This window comes from Athene cunicularia (genome assembly GCF_003259725.1).
Source record: "Athene cunicularia isolate RWA chromosome 3 unlocalized genomic scaffold, athCun1 chr3_part1, whole genome shotgun sequence".
NCBI lineage: Eukaryota > Metazoa > Chordata > Aves > Strigiformes > Strigidae > Athene > Athene cunicularia.
This window is the reverse complement of record NW_020799097.1, coordinates 51,486,497-51,506,180: the sequence shown is the minus strand read 5'-3', so window position 1 is coordinate 51,506,180 and position 19,684 is coordinate 51,486,497. Positions and strand designations below refer to the sequence as shown.

The 19,684-nt window shown below is 43.2% G+C and overlaps 1 protein-coding gene across 1 annotated transcript; it reads right to left on the bottom strand.

The window, feature by feature from the left end:
• Positions 1–690: 690 nt before the first annotated feature.
• Positions 691–9,193, bottom strand: CCN6 (cellular communication network factor 6). Its single transcript, XM_026845692.1, has 5 exons — positions 9,069–9,193; positions 5,557–5,833; positions 4,887–5,129; positions 1,368–1,561; positions 691–972 (listed from the first exon to the last, which is right to left on the bottom strand). The coding sequence occupies exons 1-5, from the start codon at positions 9,129–9,131 to the stop codon at positions 691–693; spliced, it is 1,059 nt and encodes a 352-aa protein (XP_026701493.1). The 5' UTR covers positions 9,132–9,193.
• Positions 9,194–19,684: the final 10,491 nt, after the last annotated feature.

The following is a 19,684-nucleotide window of genomic DNA, read 5'->3' as shown; positions in this document are numbered from 1 at the left end:
AAGCACGATTTTCAGTGTATAAGTCCAGATGTATTCAATAAAACATTGTGATAACATTTGTTGAGAGCAATTTTTTTAAGAAAACATTCTAAAAATAGTCATTTCCTTGAAATTTTGCATCTATTATCTGCAGGTGCCCACTTATTTGTTCCTTGAGCATTGTTTATATTCACAATGCTAGAAAGAGATTATCTGCTGCAGAAAGCCATTTGAGCTTAAAATAGACTTCTCTGGTTTGAAACAGCATTGGTGTGTTTTACTATTGCAGATACGTAGTAGAAAATGTTAATTTGAGAATCAAGAAGGATAAATGAAGTATTTACAGGGTAATTTTTTTCTAATAGGTTAGAGCATCTGTGAATTTACATGTATTTGTCTTTGTGGACAACAACTTGTTACAGTGGGGTATGAAGCTGTCTTGCTGTGCCTTTTTTTAATTAACAAAAGTTCCTGTTTTGACAATACTAGTGTTATATACATCCTTCTCAATAATGTATTTCCACATATAAAACCAACTGCATCTAAAAAGATGTGCTCTTACTTGCATTTTCCAGGTGCTATTTAAAAAATGAATATTCACATACATAGTTTCACAATAAACATTGCTGTGTGGCAGGGGGTTATGCTAACTCTTCAGGGTGTGAATGCACTGTTGCACTCTCAGTGTGTTACAGTCAATGGTGTAACTTGTCATAACACTTTGAGTTCGGAAAATATATCTCCTGGTGCACTGCAAATCCTCTGACATACACACGATGTTATCCACATCATCTTCCACTTAAAGAAGCCTTCATTGGGACACTCAAACTGTACAGTGATTGTTTTGGACTTACTAGGTATGCAACACCTCTTGTCCAAGCACACCCCACAGAAAGTTAGTTTGTAGCTTTGAGCAGTTGAGCATCCGGAAAAAACTAGTTTCTCTGCTGTAGGAAGCTGGAATGTGGGTTGACATGTTTTTCCTTTTGGAATCTTTAATATAGAAAGAAAGAAAAGCCTGAGTTTTTACACATTAAAACCAGAACATGTAAGAAAAGATTGCAACATTTACATAGGAATATCTTGAAAATTACTCCTTTTGAAAGCTGTCTTATTTTTCTTTATCAGTCAACAAACAGAAAAATATTTTCTGAGTGGCTGAGCACCGGGACAGCACCAGCAGCACATATATTTCAGGACATTATATTGCTTTGTCTAGAGATTACTATTAAAACCTGAAGACTGAAGGTAGAAAACAGGTAAGTTCTTTTAAAACGCTTTAAAAAACGAACAATTCATTTTATATTAGTAGTTGCTAATACATCCCTTTCTCCATTATTTCCAATATTTTCATTTTCTATTAGGAAGTCATTTCTATTAGAAAATACCTTTACTGTTTTCAGTATATTGGTCAGACAAGGCTGGATGAAGCATAATCTCTTTTCTTTTTTCATTTCACATTTTCTGTTTTCGTTGGTCACTCTGCTGGATATGCCTATGCCACAGGTCCTGGAACAGGGTGTCCAGGGAGTTGCCTGTACTAGGCATTTTTTCTTCAAAACCAGTGGTAAGCTTCTGTAAGCTAAGACAGCAATATATTATTTATGCAGCAGAACAGCCCCAAAAGGATTAATTGGGGAAAAAAAAACCCACATTTGATTTCTCTTCATGAAGGTGCTTTTATAGGTAAATCTAAAAATGAGGCATAAACAAAGTTGTACAAAAGCTGGCCAAGCTGCCATTCAACCTTACTGACACTGGATACTCAGATCCTAGCAAGGACTATGAAGTTGCATGTGTTGTATGACCCTCCAGTTTAATGTGATGGAAATGTTATGTGGAAAGAGTTATTTGTAGAATTTTTATGAAATGTCCAGAATTAAAGAGACATTGAATATTGAGGCCAAGCATAGCTTGAAAAGGGGTGCTGAAAGCATTAATGTTGGTTTCTTTGTAGATATTGTGAAGGCTTTAGGCTTTGTATTGGGGAGTAAAATTCTCCTGTCACATCTGATATCACCAAAAAGACACTTTTCTGACGGATTAGGGCTGAATTAGGTGGAGTACACTTAAAAAAAGAAACAAAATTGCAATGCAAAAGTTAATGGTGAAACTGCAAAAAACCTGACTATCTGGGATCTGTACATTCAGGTAAGAGCACAGACAGAATTACAAGGACCTGGAAAGTAGATAGCAATTTAAAGATCTCATTGCAGTAAACAGAATAAAAGCCTGTCACAGATAAGCCCGCAACAAATAAAGTTAAAGGGTCATTTATACTTGGTACATTATTAAAATTATGACCTAGGTACATCCCTATGTATCTCAATTATGTAAATCAAATTGACAAGGAAAGCCAGAAAACAAAGAGCAGTAAAGTGAAGCTTAGCCCTTGATATCCACACTAACAGAAGAAAGACTTTTCAAAACAGATATTGGCCCATTGAGCCATTCATGGAATACATGCACAGGTTGACATGAGACCCTCAGTCAGTTTGCAGATGACACCCAGTTGGGTGGGAGTGTTGATCTGCTCGAGGGCAGGGAGGCTCTGCAGAGAGACCTCGACAGGCTGGAGCCATGGGCTGAGGCCAACTGGAGGAGTTTCCATAAGGCCAAATGCCGGGGGCTGCCCTTGGGCCACAACAACCCCCAGCAGCGCTACAGGCTTGGGGAGGAGTGGCTGGAGAGCTGCCAGTCAGAGAGGGACCTGGGGGGGTTGATTGACAGCCGGCTGAACAGGAGCCAGCAGTGTGCCCAGGGGGCCAAGAAGGCCAATGGCATCCTGGCCTGTGTCAGCAATAGCGTGGCCAGCAGGGACAGGGAAGGGATCTCACCCCTGTACTTGGCACTGGTGAGGCCGCCCCTCGATTCCTGTGTTCAGTTTTGGGCCCCTCACTACAAAAAGGACATTGAATGACTCGAGCGTGTCCAGAGAAGGGCAACGAAGCTGGTGCAGGGTCTGGAGCACAGGTCGTACGGGGAACGGCTGAGGGAACTGGGGGTGTTTAGTCTGGAGAAGAGGAGGCTGAGGGGAGACTTCATCGCCCTCTATAGCTACCTGAAAGGAGGTTGCAGAGAGCTGGGGATGAGTCTCTTTAACCAAGAAACAAGCGATAGTTGTTAGGCGTTGGAATGGGCTGCCCAGGGAGGTGGTGGAGTCCCCATCCCTGGAGATGTTTAAGAGTTGAGTTGCCATAGCGCTGAGGGATATGGTGTAGTTGGGAACTGTCAGTGTTAGGTTAATGGTTGGACTGGATGATCTTCAATGTCTTTTCCAACCTAGATGATTCTGTGATACTTCTGCTGCACTGGAAAAGGGAAGCAGGAAGACCACTTTAAAACAAAAATTTCAAGGTGGTTTTCTTCAAAAGGATTGTAGCATCTGAAGAATAGCATCCTTCAGCACATACAAGCCAACACAGGGACAGATTGTTAGGTCCATGAACCAAGTCAGATAGCAAGTGCACTTTACAAACTGACTATCTTTTCTCACGGTTATGTTGCACAGTTGATCCAAATTCCTGAATAAATGCTGTGAGGTGCAGTGTTGCAGTCAGTGAAGGACTTGCTCAAGTCTGGGCTTCAGCTTGTGGATTTGCAGAAGTGCTACAAAGTAAATGACTTAATCCTGTTCCCCAGATGTCTGAAATACAGCTCCTCACACACCCAATTAATATATTTCATGGGGTCAAATTGTTTGGTTGCCTTTGTTTTCAATGCGTTATGTTCTCTCTCCGATCAGATTAGCAATGTTCTCTAGAAATGAAAGTCCCTTGCTTTGAGGTGTGCTTTAGTGAGTGTGTGTTTATACACAACATTAAGTATATTTCTGTAAAAAGGCTTTGATACCAGTTACAGGTATTGTATCATAATTTTGAAGTAAAGATGAGCTCTTTTCATTTTTGCTAACTTGTATAACCACTGCTGAGGTGTTAGAAGCTGTCCAAACTGAACATGAGATTTTTTAAGTGTGTCTGTTTATCTGCAGATTGATTTATGTGCATCTACCTATTTACTCAGCAGTCTTTATGGTTTTCTGATAATCTTTGCGATCCTTTTAGTTTTATTTTATTGATCCATGATGATGATTCAGACTGTAACTTCACCACAGTTCAAGCTGCCACCAAATAAATGGCTTTCAGCTTTCTGGTACCCACATTAGTTGTTCGCCATGGAAACTTGCACATGCACAGGGAAGGAGACAGCTCAAGCACAGGCAGCTGTGTCCAGGAAAGGACCAGGATAACTGCTTCTGGCAATAGTGATTCCTTGAAGTGAAAAAGAGAACTAAAGTATTAGCAGCAGAGCAAGAATTAAAGGTTAAGGGAGTATCAACTGACTGTGGCAGAACTGCATGGATAAGCTCATGTATGTTTTTTATCAAACTGAATAGAGAAGATACTGGAGGGAAAATTGTCCTTGCACTGCCCTGAAATTTTGTGAATTCAGGAAAGCCTCTAAGGCAATTCTTATTTTATTCTTTACTGAAGGAAGAGGCCTGCAACATGATATCGTATGTATGTGAAAACCGAGACTCCCACCACAGAGCAGGAAAAAGTGAGACAGCTCCCAGACTGCAAAAAGGCTGTCCACCAACAGCCCTAATTGGTCTGATCTGATGAGTAGTAAACCTCTGCAAAAAGACGGGTTGAAGGTAGCTTTGGCCAAGTCCCTAGTGACAGAAGCCAAAAGGCTTTTTGCTTTTCATATTCATCAGACTTAGAGAAAAGAACCTGTGACCTAAGAGTAAGAGGGGTAATTAGGACAGACCAGTCATCCTGGCAATGGTCTTCAGCAAGAACTGAGAAATTGCCAGTGCACTGGCTGCCTGGCTGCTGAAGCAAGGGACACTAAATGCAGCAGAGCTTATGTACAGAGAAGTTTACCAGTGTAGCCAGGCACACCTGACATCAGTCTGTAGTTTGTTGATTGAAGCTGCTTGTGCTGTCCTGGGCCACAGATGGATTGTCCAGGCCTCTTTCTTCTCGTGACCCTGGCACAGGGACTTGCTGCTAATCTTGGTGTGAATACAGGTGTACATCCAATGGCACCACTGATACATAGGCACTTATAAAGTGGGTTAGGCTGGAAGGTCTGCCCGTTAAGATAATAAACTCCATTGAGCTCACATCCTACAGCTACCAGATCTGCAAATGGTAAATTATAGTTACTGACACAGGAGGGGCAGGTCGTTCCTGCTTACACAGTGATAAATGTGACCAGCCTTTACTGCACCTGCAGCTTCAAGTTCTTCCCAGCCCAAGCACGTATTTTTTTCATTTATGCCCAGTGATAACTGTAGCCGCCTGATTTTAAAACTGTCATCAGCATGTCTGCAAATAACAGGCTTGTGCACAATGAACTGCTTTCACTAATGCATACCCAGGTATGTTTAAAGACAGACCCAGCCCTACTCTGAGATTCTCTGACTGAGCAGTCGAAAGACTAAATTAGGATAAATTGCCTAGCACTGAGCTGCGCAGCACCAGAAATCAGAGTTTTCCTCCAAAACCCTTCACCTGTGTGGTCCCACCCTCCTGGATTTCAAGAAGGGAACATGAAAGAACAACTTACATGCACACACGCCTGTTTCATACCTAGGCTCATCTTCTGAGTAGTCGCAGTAGAGGCCTTTGTGGGGATCACAGATGTCTGCTTCATTGCAGGTCTCTCCTGACTGCTTGGCACAGACCTTGCAGCAGCCGCAACCATCCTTCACCAAGCTTACCCCAGGGGTGCAGGTTGGCACAGGTGGGCATCTGCATGGCCAGTGACAAACCTCCTTGCGCTGGTGGACTTCACCACTTTCTGAAGGTTTTTCTTCAGGCCTCGCTGGTGGGCTGTGGAAAAACTTACACACAGCGGGATATTTTGAGAGCTGAATGCATTATGCATAGCTGGGATAGCGTAAGATGAAGTTGGGATGGAAAAAAGTGAAGTTGCATGAAGTTGCATGAAGACACAGCATTTCTTATCTTAGAGGCTCCAAAAAGTGAGAGGCCATGAGGTTTAGGTAGGAGACAAAGGACCAATTTTGTCAGTCACTGTCATGCACTGAGGTGTCTTTCCACCAGTGAGCCTTCCTACTGCTTGTATGACTCACAATTCATTGGTCTTTGCATTCAATAGAACAAAACCTGTAGTTCAGCTAAAGTAGGAAAAGAAGTGTTTTAAAGTAGACAGTGGGTTTATTTTAAATATTCCTTCCCACAAACCTCCTATCAAATTAATTAGCTTTTAATTCCTTCCACTGTTTGATAGCCAGCCTGTGTGCTACTTTTGAGGGCAAAAACCTTTTAAAATAGAAAACTTCTTTTGAGTGTTACTTTTGCTCCAAAATTTGAGTAGCTATTTGGGAAGGAGCATTATAGCATTTACAGATTCTCTCATGCTAGATGCAAAAATTGAATTCTAATGAGGGAGGCTGGTAGTTGCACTGAGCTTAATAGGTCATTTTCTACAAGTGCATCTATTTGCATGAGTAAGTGTTCATTAAATCCAGGGTTTACAGGGCAAAGACATATCTCTAAAAGAGATTTGTATCAGCAGTAGAAAGTAAAGATCTAGCCAGATTTTACTGTTTTCCACATTCTGTCTCAGCATTCATATCTGTTGTTTTGGGGGTTATTTTAAAAGAAAAGGAAGTCCTAAATAATTCTTGATGGGTTCATTTTTCTGAGCCATGGGTGAAGATTAAGGCAGCACAGAGTGTGAAGGGATCTATTTGAGAGAGCTATATTCTATCTGCTTTTTTGAAGAACTACATCTAAAACTTAACAGTTTAGATCTTAGCATTAAATCTTTTCATATTGCTGATTTCAGCAGAAATGCAGATCGTGATATAATTATTCATCACGGATGACTGGATCCATAGTTAAGTGGGGGCACACACAGTGCTTGGCCACTAGTACAATGTAAGGCTTGGGAGCTGCTCTCATCAGGCAGCTCCAACTGCCCAAAGTGCAAGAGGGAATGACAAGATCCAGCCCCTCATCAGATGCCAGTATCACCATCCAGCTTGCAGGCAAAAAAAAATAACCTATATTTTTTCTGGGCACATGGAGCCCCACCTCTCAGTTTCTCTCTGTCCCTCCAAACTGCAGGGCTCTACTGACATAGAAACCACCTCCAGCAGAGACACTAAGGGAAATCTGGGGAAGGGGTCATTTGGCTGGGTTTGTTTTCAGTTCAACCTTCAGACTGGAAGTATCTGCAGAATTCAGCGTTTCATATGTCGTATCTCATGAAAGCTCTCGCAGCATAATTGAGCTGGCCTAATTGCATGCAGCAGTAAATGACCTTTTAAAAGGCTTTTTTCTACCACTAATTTCCATTTTTCATGGTCATTTACAACTGTATTTATGGTATCTTAATCCACAGCTACTAATGAAGCTCCAAAGTAGTAGCTTTTCTAGTTCCTTTGGCTAAATGATTTTTAAGATATATATACTAATTCACAGAGGCAATTTATATAATAAATGAATATGAAAAAATGTCATGTGTTATTCAGCATACAGAAGATAGTTTCATCGATGTGTTATTTTGTTTATCGTTTGCTGATAAAGGATTTCTTCTAATCCTTTTTACCTAAATGCAGCAATAATATAGAAACAACTAACTTAAGTATACTCTTTTTTTTAGGCAGCTAAGCCTTTCCTATATACTATAATGTTAATTTGATGAATGTGTGCATTGGAGTGTAAAGCTGCTTAAAGACTTTTTGGAAAGAAGACACACAGGTGTTCCTATACATTTAGCAGTGTTCAAGACTCTATGGTTGCTTTAGGAAACACTTTCTTGCTGCTTTTTTTTCTTTTTAAGCAGGGTATTATTAGGAATTTGGCCATGTGCCAGCTGTATGAGGTTATGTGGCTTAAAGCAGATATCGTGTTTCAAAATGGGTATGTGTAGCAGGAAATAATGTGTGCTTCAACCAGTATGTTTAATTTCTATTACAAATTGAAACATACTTTAAACTTACAGAATTCTACCTAAGGAAGTGATTTTCTCTCCTTTTTTTTTTTTTTAGGGAAAGATGTCAACTGAAAGGTGTAAGACCACAAAGTTTACCAGTTAGAAAAACACCATTAGGCAAATGTCTGGCAGTTTTAACTGAGAAGCTCGGTCTACCTGAAAAATCTTCAAAAATCTGTTAAGTTACAATGAAAATTTGAAGTTTGCTTGTTAGGTTTTCAGGCCAAAAATTTTCAAATCCTTGCTTCCGAAAGTTTCTATACCAAAGCTATCCACATCACACAAACCCACTGCATACTTTTCCTGATCCTATGGGTAGATCAGAAAATGAGACCATTGTGTAGCAGCCCTTCATGTGTTGTTTGTTTTCCTATGTTTTAAAGATTAAACAAGTTCTGTATGGCATAAATAAGCAAATAGCAAAAGTAGGCAATGTATTATTGCTAATGTTCGGTTATCTTAGTCTGATTTTAAATATGTAGAAAGTTAGCAGAGGCAGACAGTCAGTTGAAAATTCTCCATTTGACATTCATCTTGACTGTAAAGGAAAAAAACACTGTGTGCACATAAAGTGCATTTTCAGAATCAAGTAAATAAGTAATGAAATTGGCCTTTGACACAAATACTTTCAGAAAAAGCTGTAACTTAAAATTTTCTCATAAGAGACAAAGTATAACACAGCCCAGGTGTCTTTTTCATTTATAAAATTAGCCTGAAGTTAGACTGCTGTGTATATATACATATATATGGAATATGAGCATGGACAAGATGTTTACTTTCTTACTGCATCAGATAACCAATCGTACTTATATTAAAAAAAAAAAAAAAAAAAAAAAAAGGCAAGGTCACTGACAATTTAAGCTTCCCTAACACTTTTTTTTTTCCCACTGAATCATATTAATGTACAGATTAGAAAGGAGAAAATGCCAAAATCAAGACTGATGCAGTAAATAAGTTGCAAATGAAATTCACTTAGAAGTAGGGAATGGCTCCTTATTCTTTATGAGGACTTTACTTCTCTGAAATTTATTTTGTCAATAAGCAAACAAAAATTTTAAACCGGGACAGGGTGAAGAAGGGAGAAATCTTTTTCTTCTTTTTAATGAACTTACCTGTTGCGTACAAGGGATGATGAAGATGGTGGGAAAAAGGAGCCACCGCATGTTCCTGCACATTCAGAAGTGAAACTGGGAGATAGGGAACAGGCTGAGCTGTGTCAGAGGAAGCACTGAACACAAAGCTCTCCTCTGTCTCCCTTGCCAACCCTACTTTCCCCAGCACATGCACGAACACATACACGCATTCACACTTGAAATTCTCCACTTCACACAGAACCAGCTTCACACTGAAATTTCCAACTGATCTTCTTTTCTCTGCCCGGCATTAGAATACAGGTTTTCACACCCCGCTTGATCCCTCCAGCTGCTTCAGCAGATTCTGTCTGACTTAACTGAGGTCGGGTGGGGTGACAATCTTGCTGCTGGAAATGTAGTGTTACTTTTAAATTGTTTTTAAGTCCATCTTACAGGAATTTCTGAAATCCTAAGGGCAGAGCCGCAAATATATGTACTTTTGAGAAGCAGAGTTTCTCAAAATTTCTAATGTATTGTGCCTAGCAGAATCATAGCATAAAAATTAACACTGTCAGTACATGCTCTCTAAATAGGGAAAGAGATACTATAACACTAGTGCATGTTCTGCACTGCTTCTTTCCATGGAATCCTAAAGGGGAAAGCCAAACTGTACTTTTCCCTGAAGTACACACCTTGTCTTACTGCCATGCCACCCTGCTTAAACACAAGACCATTCAAATGTCCAGATTTCCTCCTCCCTAATACCACCAAGGTGATGTGCCTGATTTTTAGGCTAATAAGCGAGGGTCTCTAGAATAAGATAAAATCTTCACCTTTGCAACAGTGATGTTGGTGGTAACCTGGTGAATGCTCCTCCTTTGCATTTATCCTCATTCAGAAACCTCCTGCGAAGTCTGAGAGTTACTAGGGGAGGCTGCCAAAGACCAAACTCACACAGCAGCTGTGTGTGGACAGAGGCAGTGGGGGGAGTAGGGAATCAAATCCGGTCTGAGCAATTTTGCTTTGCCCCACAACTTGGAGCACCACATGCCCTCTGCAGTTACAAATGAATCCTGAGTTGCCCTTCAAACTCTTGAGCAGTCAGCTGTAAATCACTGAAAAACTGTTCTTCTTTAGCACATCCATTTTTTCACATACTTCAAAATAACATCCAAACAATATCTGGATACAAAATGGGTTCTGCAGATCAGTTAATTTCAGTGACGTTACTCTGAGTATGTATCCATGCAGACCAGGTCTGACTTAAGCCTTGTGTTTTCCATTAAAAACTTCTGAAAACAGCACCTAGGTTTCCCTAAATTCTCTTCTGTATACTTTCAAAACATAGCTTGTTTCATATGATCAGAGGATAGCTGAGGTTGGAAGAGACCCAGGAGGTCTCTAGTTCAACCAGTGCTCAAGCAGGGTCAGCTTTGAGATTGGGCTAGGTTACTCAGGGCTCTGTTTGGGTCTGGAAAACCTCCAAGGGTGGAGACTGACAAACAGAATCACAGAATCATCTAGGTTGGAAAAGACTTTGAAGATCATCTAGTCCAACCATCAACCTAGCACTGACAGTTCCCAACTACACCATATCCCTCAGCGCTATGTCAACCAAACTCTTAAACACCTCCAGGGATGGGGACTCTACCACTGCCCTGGGCAGCCCATTCCAACCCCTAACAACCCCTTCTGGAAAAAAATGCTTCCTAATATCCAGTCTAAATCTTTCCTGGCACAACTTGAGGCCATTACCTCTTGTCCTATTGCTTGTTTCTTGGTTAAAGAGACTCATCCCCAGCTCTCTGCACCCTCCTCTCAGGTAGCAGTAGAGGACGATGAGGTCTCCCCTCAGCCTCCTCTTCTCCAGACTAAACACCCCCAGTTCCCTCAGCCGCTCCTCCTACGACCTGTGCTCCAGACCCTGCACCAGCTTCGTTGCCCTTCTCTGGACACGCTCGAGTCATTCAATGTCCTTTTTGTAGTGAGGGGCCCAAAACTGAACACAGCCATCGAGGGGCGGCCTCACCAGTGCCGAGTACAGGGGTCAGATCCCTTCCCTGTCCCTGCTGGCCACGCTATTGCTGACACAAGCCAGGATGCCATTGGCCTTCTTGGCCACCTGGGCACACTGCTGGCTCCTGTTCAGCCGGCTGTCAATCAACACCCCAGGTCCCTCTCTGACTGGCAGCTCTCCAGCCACTCCTCCCCAAGCCTGTAGCGCTGCTGGGGGTTGTTGTGGCCCAAGGGCAGCCCCCGGCATTTGGCCTTATTGAAACTCCTCCAGTTGGCCTCAGCCCATGGCTCCAGCCTGTCCAGGTCTCTCTGCAGAGCCTCCCTGCCCTCGAGCAGATCAACACTCCCACCCAACTTGGTGTCATCTGCAAACTGACTGAGGGTGCACTTGATCCCCTCGTCTAGATCATCAATAAAGATGTTAAACAGGAGTGGCCCCAAAACCGATCCCTGGGGGACACCACTTGTGATCGGCCACCAACCAGAGTTAACTCTATTCACTACAAATCTTTGGGCCCGGCCATCCAGACAGTTTTTTATCCAGCAAAGCGTGTGCCCATCCAAGCCACAGGCAACCAGGAGAATGTTGTGGGAAACAATGTCAAAGGCCTTACTAATGTCAAGGTAGACAATATCCACAGCCTTTCCCTCATCCAATAAGCAGGTTGCCCTGTCATAGGAGATCAGGTTTGTCAAGCAGGACCTGCCTTTCATAAATCCGTGCTGACTGGGTCTGATCCCCTGGTTGTCCCACACGTGTTGTGTGATGGTACTCAGGATGAGCTGCTCCATCAGCTTCCCGGGCACTGACATCAAGCTGACAGGCCTGCAATTTCCCCGATCATCCTTCTGACCCTTCGTCCATATGGGCGTCACATTGGCCAATTTCCAATCTGTTGGGACCTCCAACAGATAGTAAATGGTGGAAAATGGTAAATGATCTGTCGGGACCAATCTGTCGGGACCTCCAAGAGATGGTAAATGATGGAAAGCAGCTTGGCGAGCACCCCAGCCAGCTCCTTCAGCCCCCTCGGGTGTATCCCATCCGGTCCCATATCGCTGTGTGTGTCTGTGTGATGCAGCAGGTCACTGACTGTCTCCTCCTGGATTGTGGGGTGGTTGTTCTCCTAGTCTCTGTCTTCTGGCTGGGGAGGCTGGATTCCCTCAGTACAACTAGTCTTGTTATTAAAGACCGAGGCAAAGAAGGCATTAAGCACCTCAGCCTTCTCCTCGTCACTTGTTACCGTGTTTCCTCCTGTGTCTAGCAGGGGGTGGAGGCTCTCCCTGGTCGTTCTTTTGCTGTTGACATAGAAACATTTCTTGTTGTCCTTGATTGCTGAAGCCAGATTAATTTCTAGCTGGGCTTTAGACCTCCTGATTTCCACCCTTCGTAGCCCCACAGCATCTTTGTAATCATTGTGACTTGCTAGCCCCTTCTTCCAACGGCCATGAACTCTCCTTTTCTCCCTGAGTTGCAGCCAAAGCTCCCTGTTTAGCCAGGGTGTCTTTCTCTGGCACCGGCTTCTCTTACAGCACCTGGGCACTGCCTGCTCCTGTGCCATTAAGACTTTCTTCTTAAAGAGCATCCAGCCTTCAAACCTCTCGTGGCAGCCTTTCAGAGTCATAATCATGAGCAATGCAGGCCGTCTGAGGAGACCCCAGGTACAGTTTTCTCCTGCAGATCCAAAGACACCCCTTTCACTCTCCAGCATGGAAGAAGTGAGGAAGGTTGGAGTACTAGGACATCCATTCTCCTCCTCCTAGGAGCAGGGGAGCACACAGTGTTCATTCGAAATGTGTTCTTCCTCTTAGCATGGCAGAAATAATGCATGTGGCCAGTGCACGTGAGCTGGGAATGCTCAGTGTGAGCTGTCAGTCTGCTGTGCATAACGGTCCCCAGTCCTTGGGAAACTGGAAGCAGATGTTCCTGTAGGATTACCCATTGTTTTATATAGTGTATTTCGTTGGAATCACCTGGAGAACACAATATCTTCAGGATCAGAGTGAGACTTTGAAACTAGGTTTGAGTACAATTAAGCTGATATTGATAGAAAATGTTGTGTTTGGGAGAGGAGGGAGGAAGGTTCCTTCCTGAGGAAGACGTTCTGGTGCCATAACACATTAAAATGTGATTTTACATGGCTGGATGGTTGCTCAGGTGTGCAAAGCATCTAGCATGCTTCTTCAGCCTGGGACAGGCCTACTGCTAGGAGCAGCACTCCTTCTACTAGGACTCAACTCTCCAAAACACTCCTATGCCTTCATTGTCTCTCTTAACAAATGCATTAACTGAGGCTGTCTGGAGCTTGCAGTACCTGCAGTACTGAACCCAGAGTGTATTTAATAAGGAGCCACAAAACCATAAAGACAGCAACACTAACTGCTTTGCATAAATAATGCTCTAATGCTTTGACTCATTATTAGAGTCTGTGTCTCTGCTAGTATTGGCTCTGATTTAAATAAATGAAGGCAGTGTGCCCTTTTCCTCTTCTGTGGATCTTTAGTGATCCCGCACAACTTAAAAATTAATGTCCTTAATGCCATGCCCAGACTCAGCAATAGTTTGTCTGTATGCCTCCTTCTTGCCAAATCTCCCTTGCAGATTTGATTACATAAAGCATCACTCATTTCCTGAACTAAACCTGCTCTGTTATCTGGTGCCATTCTAATGCTACCCTGAACAGAAATGTAATTTGGTTATATATTCAGTGATGTCTACATACTGCATAAGTTACTTTGGTGCTGAAATCATCCTTCTGTCTGTGAAATATGCCATGTAAATCCATTGTTTTAAGAGATGGGAAAGTATGGGGCATAAACCCATAAATTAATATAACCATGCATTCTAAAAGGATACCCTGTCTCAGACAAAATGCCAGAAGTATTCACTATTGATATTTGTTACGGGCCAGGATTCTCAATATTCCTTACTGGGCTTGGCGGAGCTATTGTGTCAAAATCCAGCAAAGTCAGGGTTAGGTTCAGTCATTCCCGATAACTGGGCATCAGTCCCAAACACACCAGATCTCGGGGGGGTCACTTTTTGGCAGGAAGATTTTAACATGTTGTCCTGTTTTGTTGCTTTTTGCGCATGGACGCTACAAAGACACTCCTCTGTTTGTCAGTCAAACCTCCTGTCTGTGTCTCTTTGCTCAAAAAAATAAACAGATGAGTAAAAAGAAATAGGGACATTATGTGACAACATATTGACGTTGGCTCACCCTGTCTCACTCACACTGTTTGTTCACTTGGTCTTTGCGAAGAAGCTGCCTTTTTCAAAACAGCTGTGCTCAAAAAACACCAATGGACTTCACTAAGAGGTGTGCTTGCTACTGACGGCAGCTCGGCCACACCAAGGGACAGACATCTCCCTGCTGGGAGCAGCAGTTTGCTCCCAGGCAGCGTGGTGTGACCCAGGCCCTGGGCTTAGCCCTGCTCAAACTTGCAGTGAAGTTCCCAGCCAGGTCACTGAAGCCAGGCGCTGTGATGGTCTTCGCAGAAAAGCCAGCTGTTCACCACCGATGAGCTATTGTGAGGTGCCTTCCCCTTCTTGGCTGGTCAGCTGATCAACTTTTATAAATTCGGGACAGTTTTGCTTCTATTCAAATTGCGTTTCAGACGTGAGTTGCACTCAGAAAGCCTCCACACCTGTCTACCTGGAGCACCACCAATAACAGCACATTGCTCAACACAGCTGAGGAATTTCTCCCGAGATGGTAGGGATATTACCAGTGGGACAGAAATTCATCTTGTCCTTCATACTCACTTCAGCAAGGCCATGTGCCACACTGAGATCACTGTCAGAGGGGTAGAATTTCTCTGTACAAGGACAGCCATAATGTGTTCCCCACAGCGTGCTGATGTTTCTATTTCAGCTGTTGTCTATTACTAATTTATAAATCTTCTCAAAGCCATAACATGCTACCTGATTTATGAAGATATTTACGTGATGATTTAAGATATCTAAGTCCCATTTTCAAAACTGACTTATGTAAGTAGTTGTCTATATCCTATTTTCTTTTAATGGGCCTTAAACACGGAAAAGATGCCATAAAGTACGTGTATTCCTAAGGATGCATCTCTGAAATGTTTCATCTTTCCATGACCATCAACCATGTGAAACAAGAAACTCTTAGAATTGTTAAAGCTGAATATCTGTCAGCAAAGAGAGGCCGAGATTTTCTTTTTCTTGTTAGCAGATCATTTGAAAATATCTGTATGTGCTGAACAGGATCAGCCTGCGCTCTGCCCAGCTCTGTGGGGCAGACTCTGTGCAATCAGTCCAGAGAGGGACAGACTATAAAATACAGGCCAGGAAGAGTGAAGTCAGAGACAGGAAGAAAATGAAGACAAATTGGGACCCTACCAAGCAAGGCAAAGAAGTGTAACTGCACTGAGACAACCTATTACATGCTGGAATCGGCCAATTCTGCATACAGTGCAGCAGCTCTGCTTTCTCTTTTTAATTTGATGTTGAATTCAGTGTGACAGAATAAACTCAGATCAGCCCAAATCATGTTTGCAAAGCAGCTTTTCCCCTCATAGCCTGGCTCTGTGGACACCCCAATGCCGGCAGCTCCAGCCTCCCCTGCCTTTCTGCCCCTGCGGCTGGCTGGTGCTTTGCAGAGCAGCCAGCTGCTTCTTGGGGAGAAGCACTGTCAGGATAAATATTGGAGCACAGTGGCTAATCCTGCGTGTCAGGAGACATGCGCACGTCCACTGAGGCTTGTAGGATTCTCAAAGGGTTTCCATTGTTTGTTATAGGAGGAAATAGTAAAGCAGCTTCCCAAAGTCCTGGGCTATTTACACATCTAATTTGTGTGCCAGCTAAAAAACATTCCCGATGGAAATGAAAATAAAGTCCCAGCCAATGTCCTACTCAAACCTTCCTTGAGGGGAGGGCATGGGAGAGACACAGAAAAAGAGTTTTATTTTTTCCCAAACCACCGGTCGGGGTTTGTTTTTTTTTTAATTTTATTCCCAGTACATACTTTATTAACCTCTTAAAAAAGCATCCCACCTAAATATTGGTGTATTCCCACTGCTATCTCCAGATTTATTTTTTTCATGGAAAGTCATCCGAAATACAAAATCAGCTCTTTGGTGTACAGGGAAAGTATATGATACAGTCTACAGACCCAGAGACACCCATAAGTTGTAGGACACTGGCTGGATCTGGAGCCCATTTTACATGGGAAGTATCCCAAGGGGTGAGAAATCCCCAGCTTGGGGAAGGGAGGCTGCACCCACCCCTCTCATTCCCGCTGGTGCAGTCACCTCCACCTCTTCCCCCTCATGTACAAAGAAGGTGGTCACCTCCACCTCTCTTCTCCCACGTACAAGAAGCTGCTCCAAGTTTCAGAGCTGAAAGGATTTGCCCCTTCATTGTGTGGGTCCATTAAAAATAGGTGAAATTGGGAAACTGGTGGTGGAGAGTTCAAAGAGCAAATGCTGCATGGGCAGATCAGATCTGGGCAAGGTCCAGGGTTCACAAAGATGGTGACAGCGTGTCTTCAGGCCCTTGTAAAGGAAGATTTCAGAAAAAGCATAAAAGAGCTCTTGCCCCAGCCCTCAGATTGTGATCTTTTTGGCTCTAAGAAGTAAAGAAGTATCCAAGAGAAGAAAATCCATACATCTTTATTGCAAGGGTATGGAGAATGGTATGAAATTTTTTTGGTTTTCTAATTAAGAATCTCACCACAGTGTATGTGTATGAAAGAATGCGAAATCTATGGGAACCTCAGTTTAAGCAGTCATGTTTAGTTTCTTTTCAGCTTCCTCTACAGAAAAAGCATTAAAATCTATAAAATGCCCAAGCAAAACCCCACATCAAATTAAAGTATCCAGAGGGCTTGCAAGCTTGCCTAGCTTGCAAGAAAATGTTGCCAATTTGTGTTGCATTGACCACCCCAGCAATTCTTTTTTTCACGCCTACAGCAGAATTCCCTGTAAATCATCAAGAAGAAGAAAACAACCACCTCTGTTGCACAACTGCGTCCATTTACTTCGTCCCAAAGCTTCAGTCCAAGTAACATGTCCGCCACCACCAAGCTGAATTGAGGAGGAGATGGCAGGCAGGGGGCAGCTGGTGGGTTGCCCAAACGTCATTTGCCATGTAGGTGGAATGGGGGGAAAGAAAAAAAACAGGAAGGGGTTAAGGCAGAAGTCTCCTCATGAACGGCTGTGCCTGGCTCCAATCTCCAATCTGGAAAAGCCCACGGGAGACCTCAAACATAAACAAGTGAATAATGTGTGCAAGATCCAAGGCTCCCAGTACCATTTTGAAGAAAGGATTATTATTTCATTTGCATTTTCTATAAATGAGTCATGACCTACTGATAGCTACAAAAGTCTCTGTATTGCTTCTGTGAAAACTGGGCCTTGGAGATGTCACCTACTTTCTCCATGTTAAAATTTTGGGTCCTCATCTGGTGGGAGCTGTGGCGCTGACTGTGGGTGGGACAATGCAGTGGCAGAAAGCAAAACCAGGGAAATTTAAATAGGAAAGGGGAAAGAAACAGAAGATTTAGTGCTGCTGGAACCTGACCATTCACAGGGCCAGTTTTAGAGCTGGTGTCCCCTCATTGCTGCTTTGGTTTTCTGTCCCAGCTAGGGCTGAGGGATACATGCTCTGCACCTAACACCTTGCCTTGCCTGTCCTGCTGACCAGACACCAGAGGAAGGATATATGCATGGATCCCTTAATCCTTGTTTTTTAGAATCTTTGGCAGACCACCTTAAATTTACTGGAGCAGTGCTCGATCTTGCATTAGGTACAGCCCTGCCATCTGTCGGAATTTTTTTTTTAATTAAACGGTTGTTTAATATCAGGAAAAAAACCCACCTGACAGCAGTTGCTTGGGGTTTTATTTCAGCCAAATATGTGTTTGCTTTCCTAAAGGAGTTCAGAAACAAGCAACAATCCTGACACTTCCTGGGGGAGGCCAGTTCATCCGAGGCCCCATCCACACAGCCAGCACCTAAGGCTGCACTCCTGCCTCAGAACCCATATTACCAAATGTGTAAACTGGCTTCAGAGATGGCAACATTCCGCTTCTGTGGGCATCTTCCCACATGAAAAGGAAAAGTTTCCTTTTAAGGGAAAAAGGTTGTTTTTTGACCTAAGATGAACAGATCATCTGTCATGTATGTTTGTTTAGGCTCTGGAGAGACTTTCTGGGGGAAGAAGACCAAGGTACTAGAAGAGCCTTTAACCTAACAAAGACAGAGATAAGAAGACGAGTGATGGGCATCTCAAACCAGACAAATTCTTATTAGACACAACTATTTAACAGAGGATGAATTATAACACAATATATGGAGAGAAGTGGCAGGTCTCTGCCTTTTTGGAGTGAGATTCCCCTAGATGTTCTCCAGTGGGAACAGCTGCATGTCAGCTAGGGACCCTTTCTGTCTCTGGAGAGCAACAGGCACTTCGATGGCACAGTTCATTTCTTCAGATAGACACTTCATCCTCAGGAGAAGATGAATCACATCCTTGCAGTACCTCTGTACCTTTTGCTCTGTGGTGACCTTGCAGGGAACTTGGGATGATGGTCAGAGAAGTGTGCCTTTTGTATCTAGGCATCTGTCTGGCAGAACCACTTGAATGAAACACAAATAATGACGCCCACAGCTCGGGTGACCAGGTGCAGTGTAAAACTTGATGTTTAGACATCCTCAGGTGATTTCACAGTCCCTTCTGGCCTCACTCTCTGTGTTTCTGGGGCTGGCACCACAGCAGAGCCACAGGCATGGTGCAGCCTGCAACAGGGATGAGATGGGCAGTTAGGGCCAGCCCATGATCTGGATGACCTTGAAAACTGCTTTTGGTTCCTTGCTCCATGTGATTGTCAGTGGAAGGGGATGCCCTTTTAGCAGTGCTCAGTGTCGAGCCACAGGAGAAATCAGCCTACTCAGCAAGCACTCGCTCCACAGCTGTGCCCAGCACAACAGCCACCACCAGCTCCTTCCTTTCATCCTGAAGAGGATTCAAGGAAAAAATGAAAACAGACTTACCAGAGAGCTTCTGAGCATAGAGAATATGTTCATTGTTATTGTTCTGATTCAAGTCTCCAAAGAGTTTGAATATTCCCACATTACTTACTTGCTCTGAACAGAAGAAACGATCACTCTAGCTTCTGTTTTCATATACTTAAGCTACATTCAACAGAGAAGAAGCCCCAAGAGGTTTTTGTTGAGGGACCCAGGAAAGGTTAGTTAAACTGGCAACTGGATCTTTTTTCTTATGAAAATAGAAGAAGCAGGGTTTATAAACTGCTTATTCCAGATGCTGTTGCAAATGCAGACAATGGCAGAAGATGGTCCCTGAAGTATGCTGTTGGAAATAGTATTTTTAGAGCAGTTGGTGTATTCGTAGCAGGGAGCTTGCCTTGTTCTTCCAATGGTCTTATCCAGTTTCACACTGCAACTCATTGATGTGTCAAAACAGGCAAATTTCCTCTCTGAAAGCCAGCACGGCTAAAGAAAACACTGGAGATAATGCTGTGGGTGTTTTATACTATAACAGAAACAATAGGAGAAAGTTCACATCTAGTCTGCACTTGAGAGGTTTGCCCATGCCCCAAAAGTTCTTCCCCACAATGGACTCGTTCAAAACCTCTTCAGAAATTTGGTCC

Bases quoted from the DNA above. Each gene is read 5' to 3' on its own strand.
- CCN6 (XM_026845692.1), bottom strand. From the start codon at position 9,131: ATGTGCAGGAACATGCGGTGGCTCCTTTTTCCCACCATCTTCATCATC. The intron at 5,834-9,068 runs GTAAGTTCATTA...GCTGTGTGTAAG, and splicing joins TCATCCCTTGTACGCAACAG to TTTTTCCACAGCCCACCAGC. The intron at 1,562-4,886 runs GTGTGCCTGGCT...TTGCTGTCTTAG, and splicing joins AAACTACAGACTGATGTCAG to CTTACAGAAGCTTACCACTG.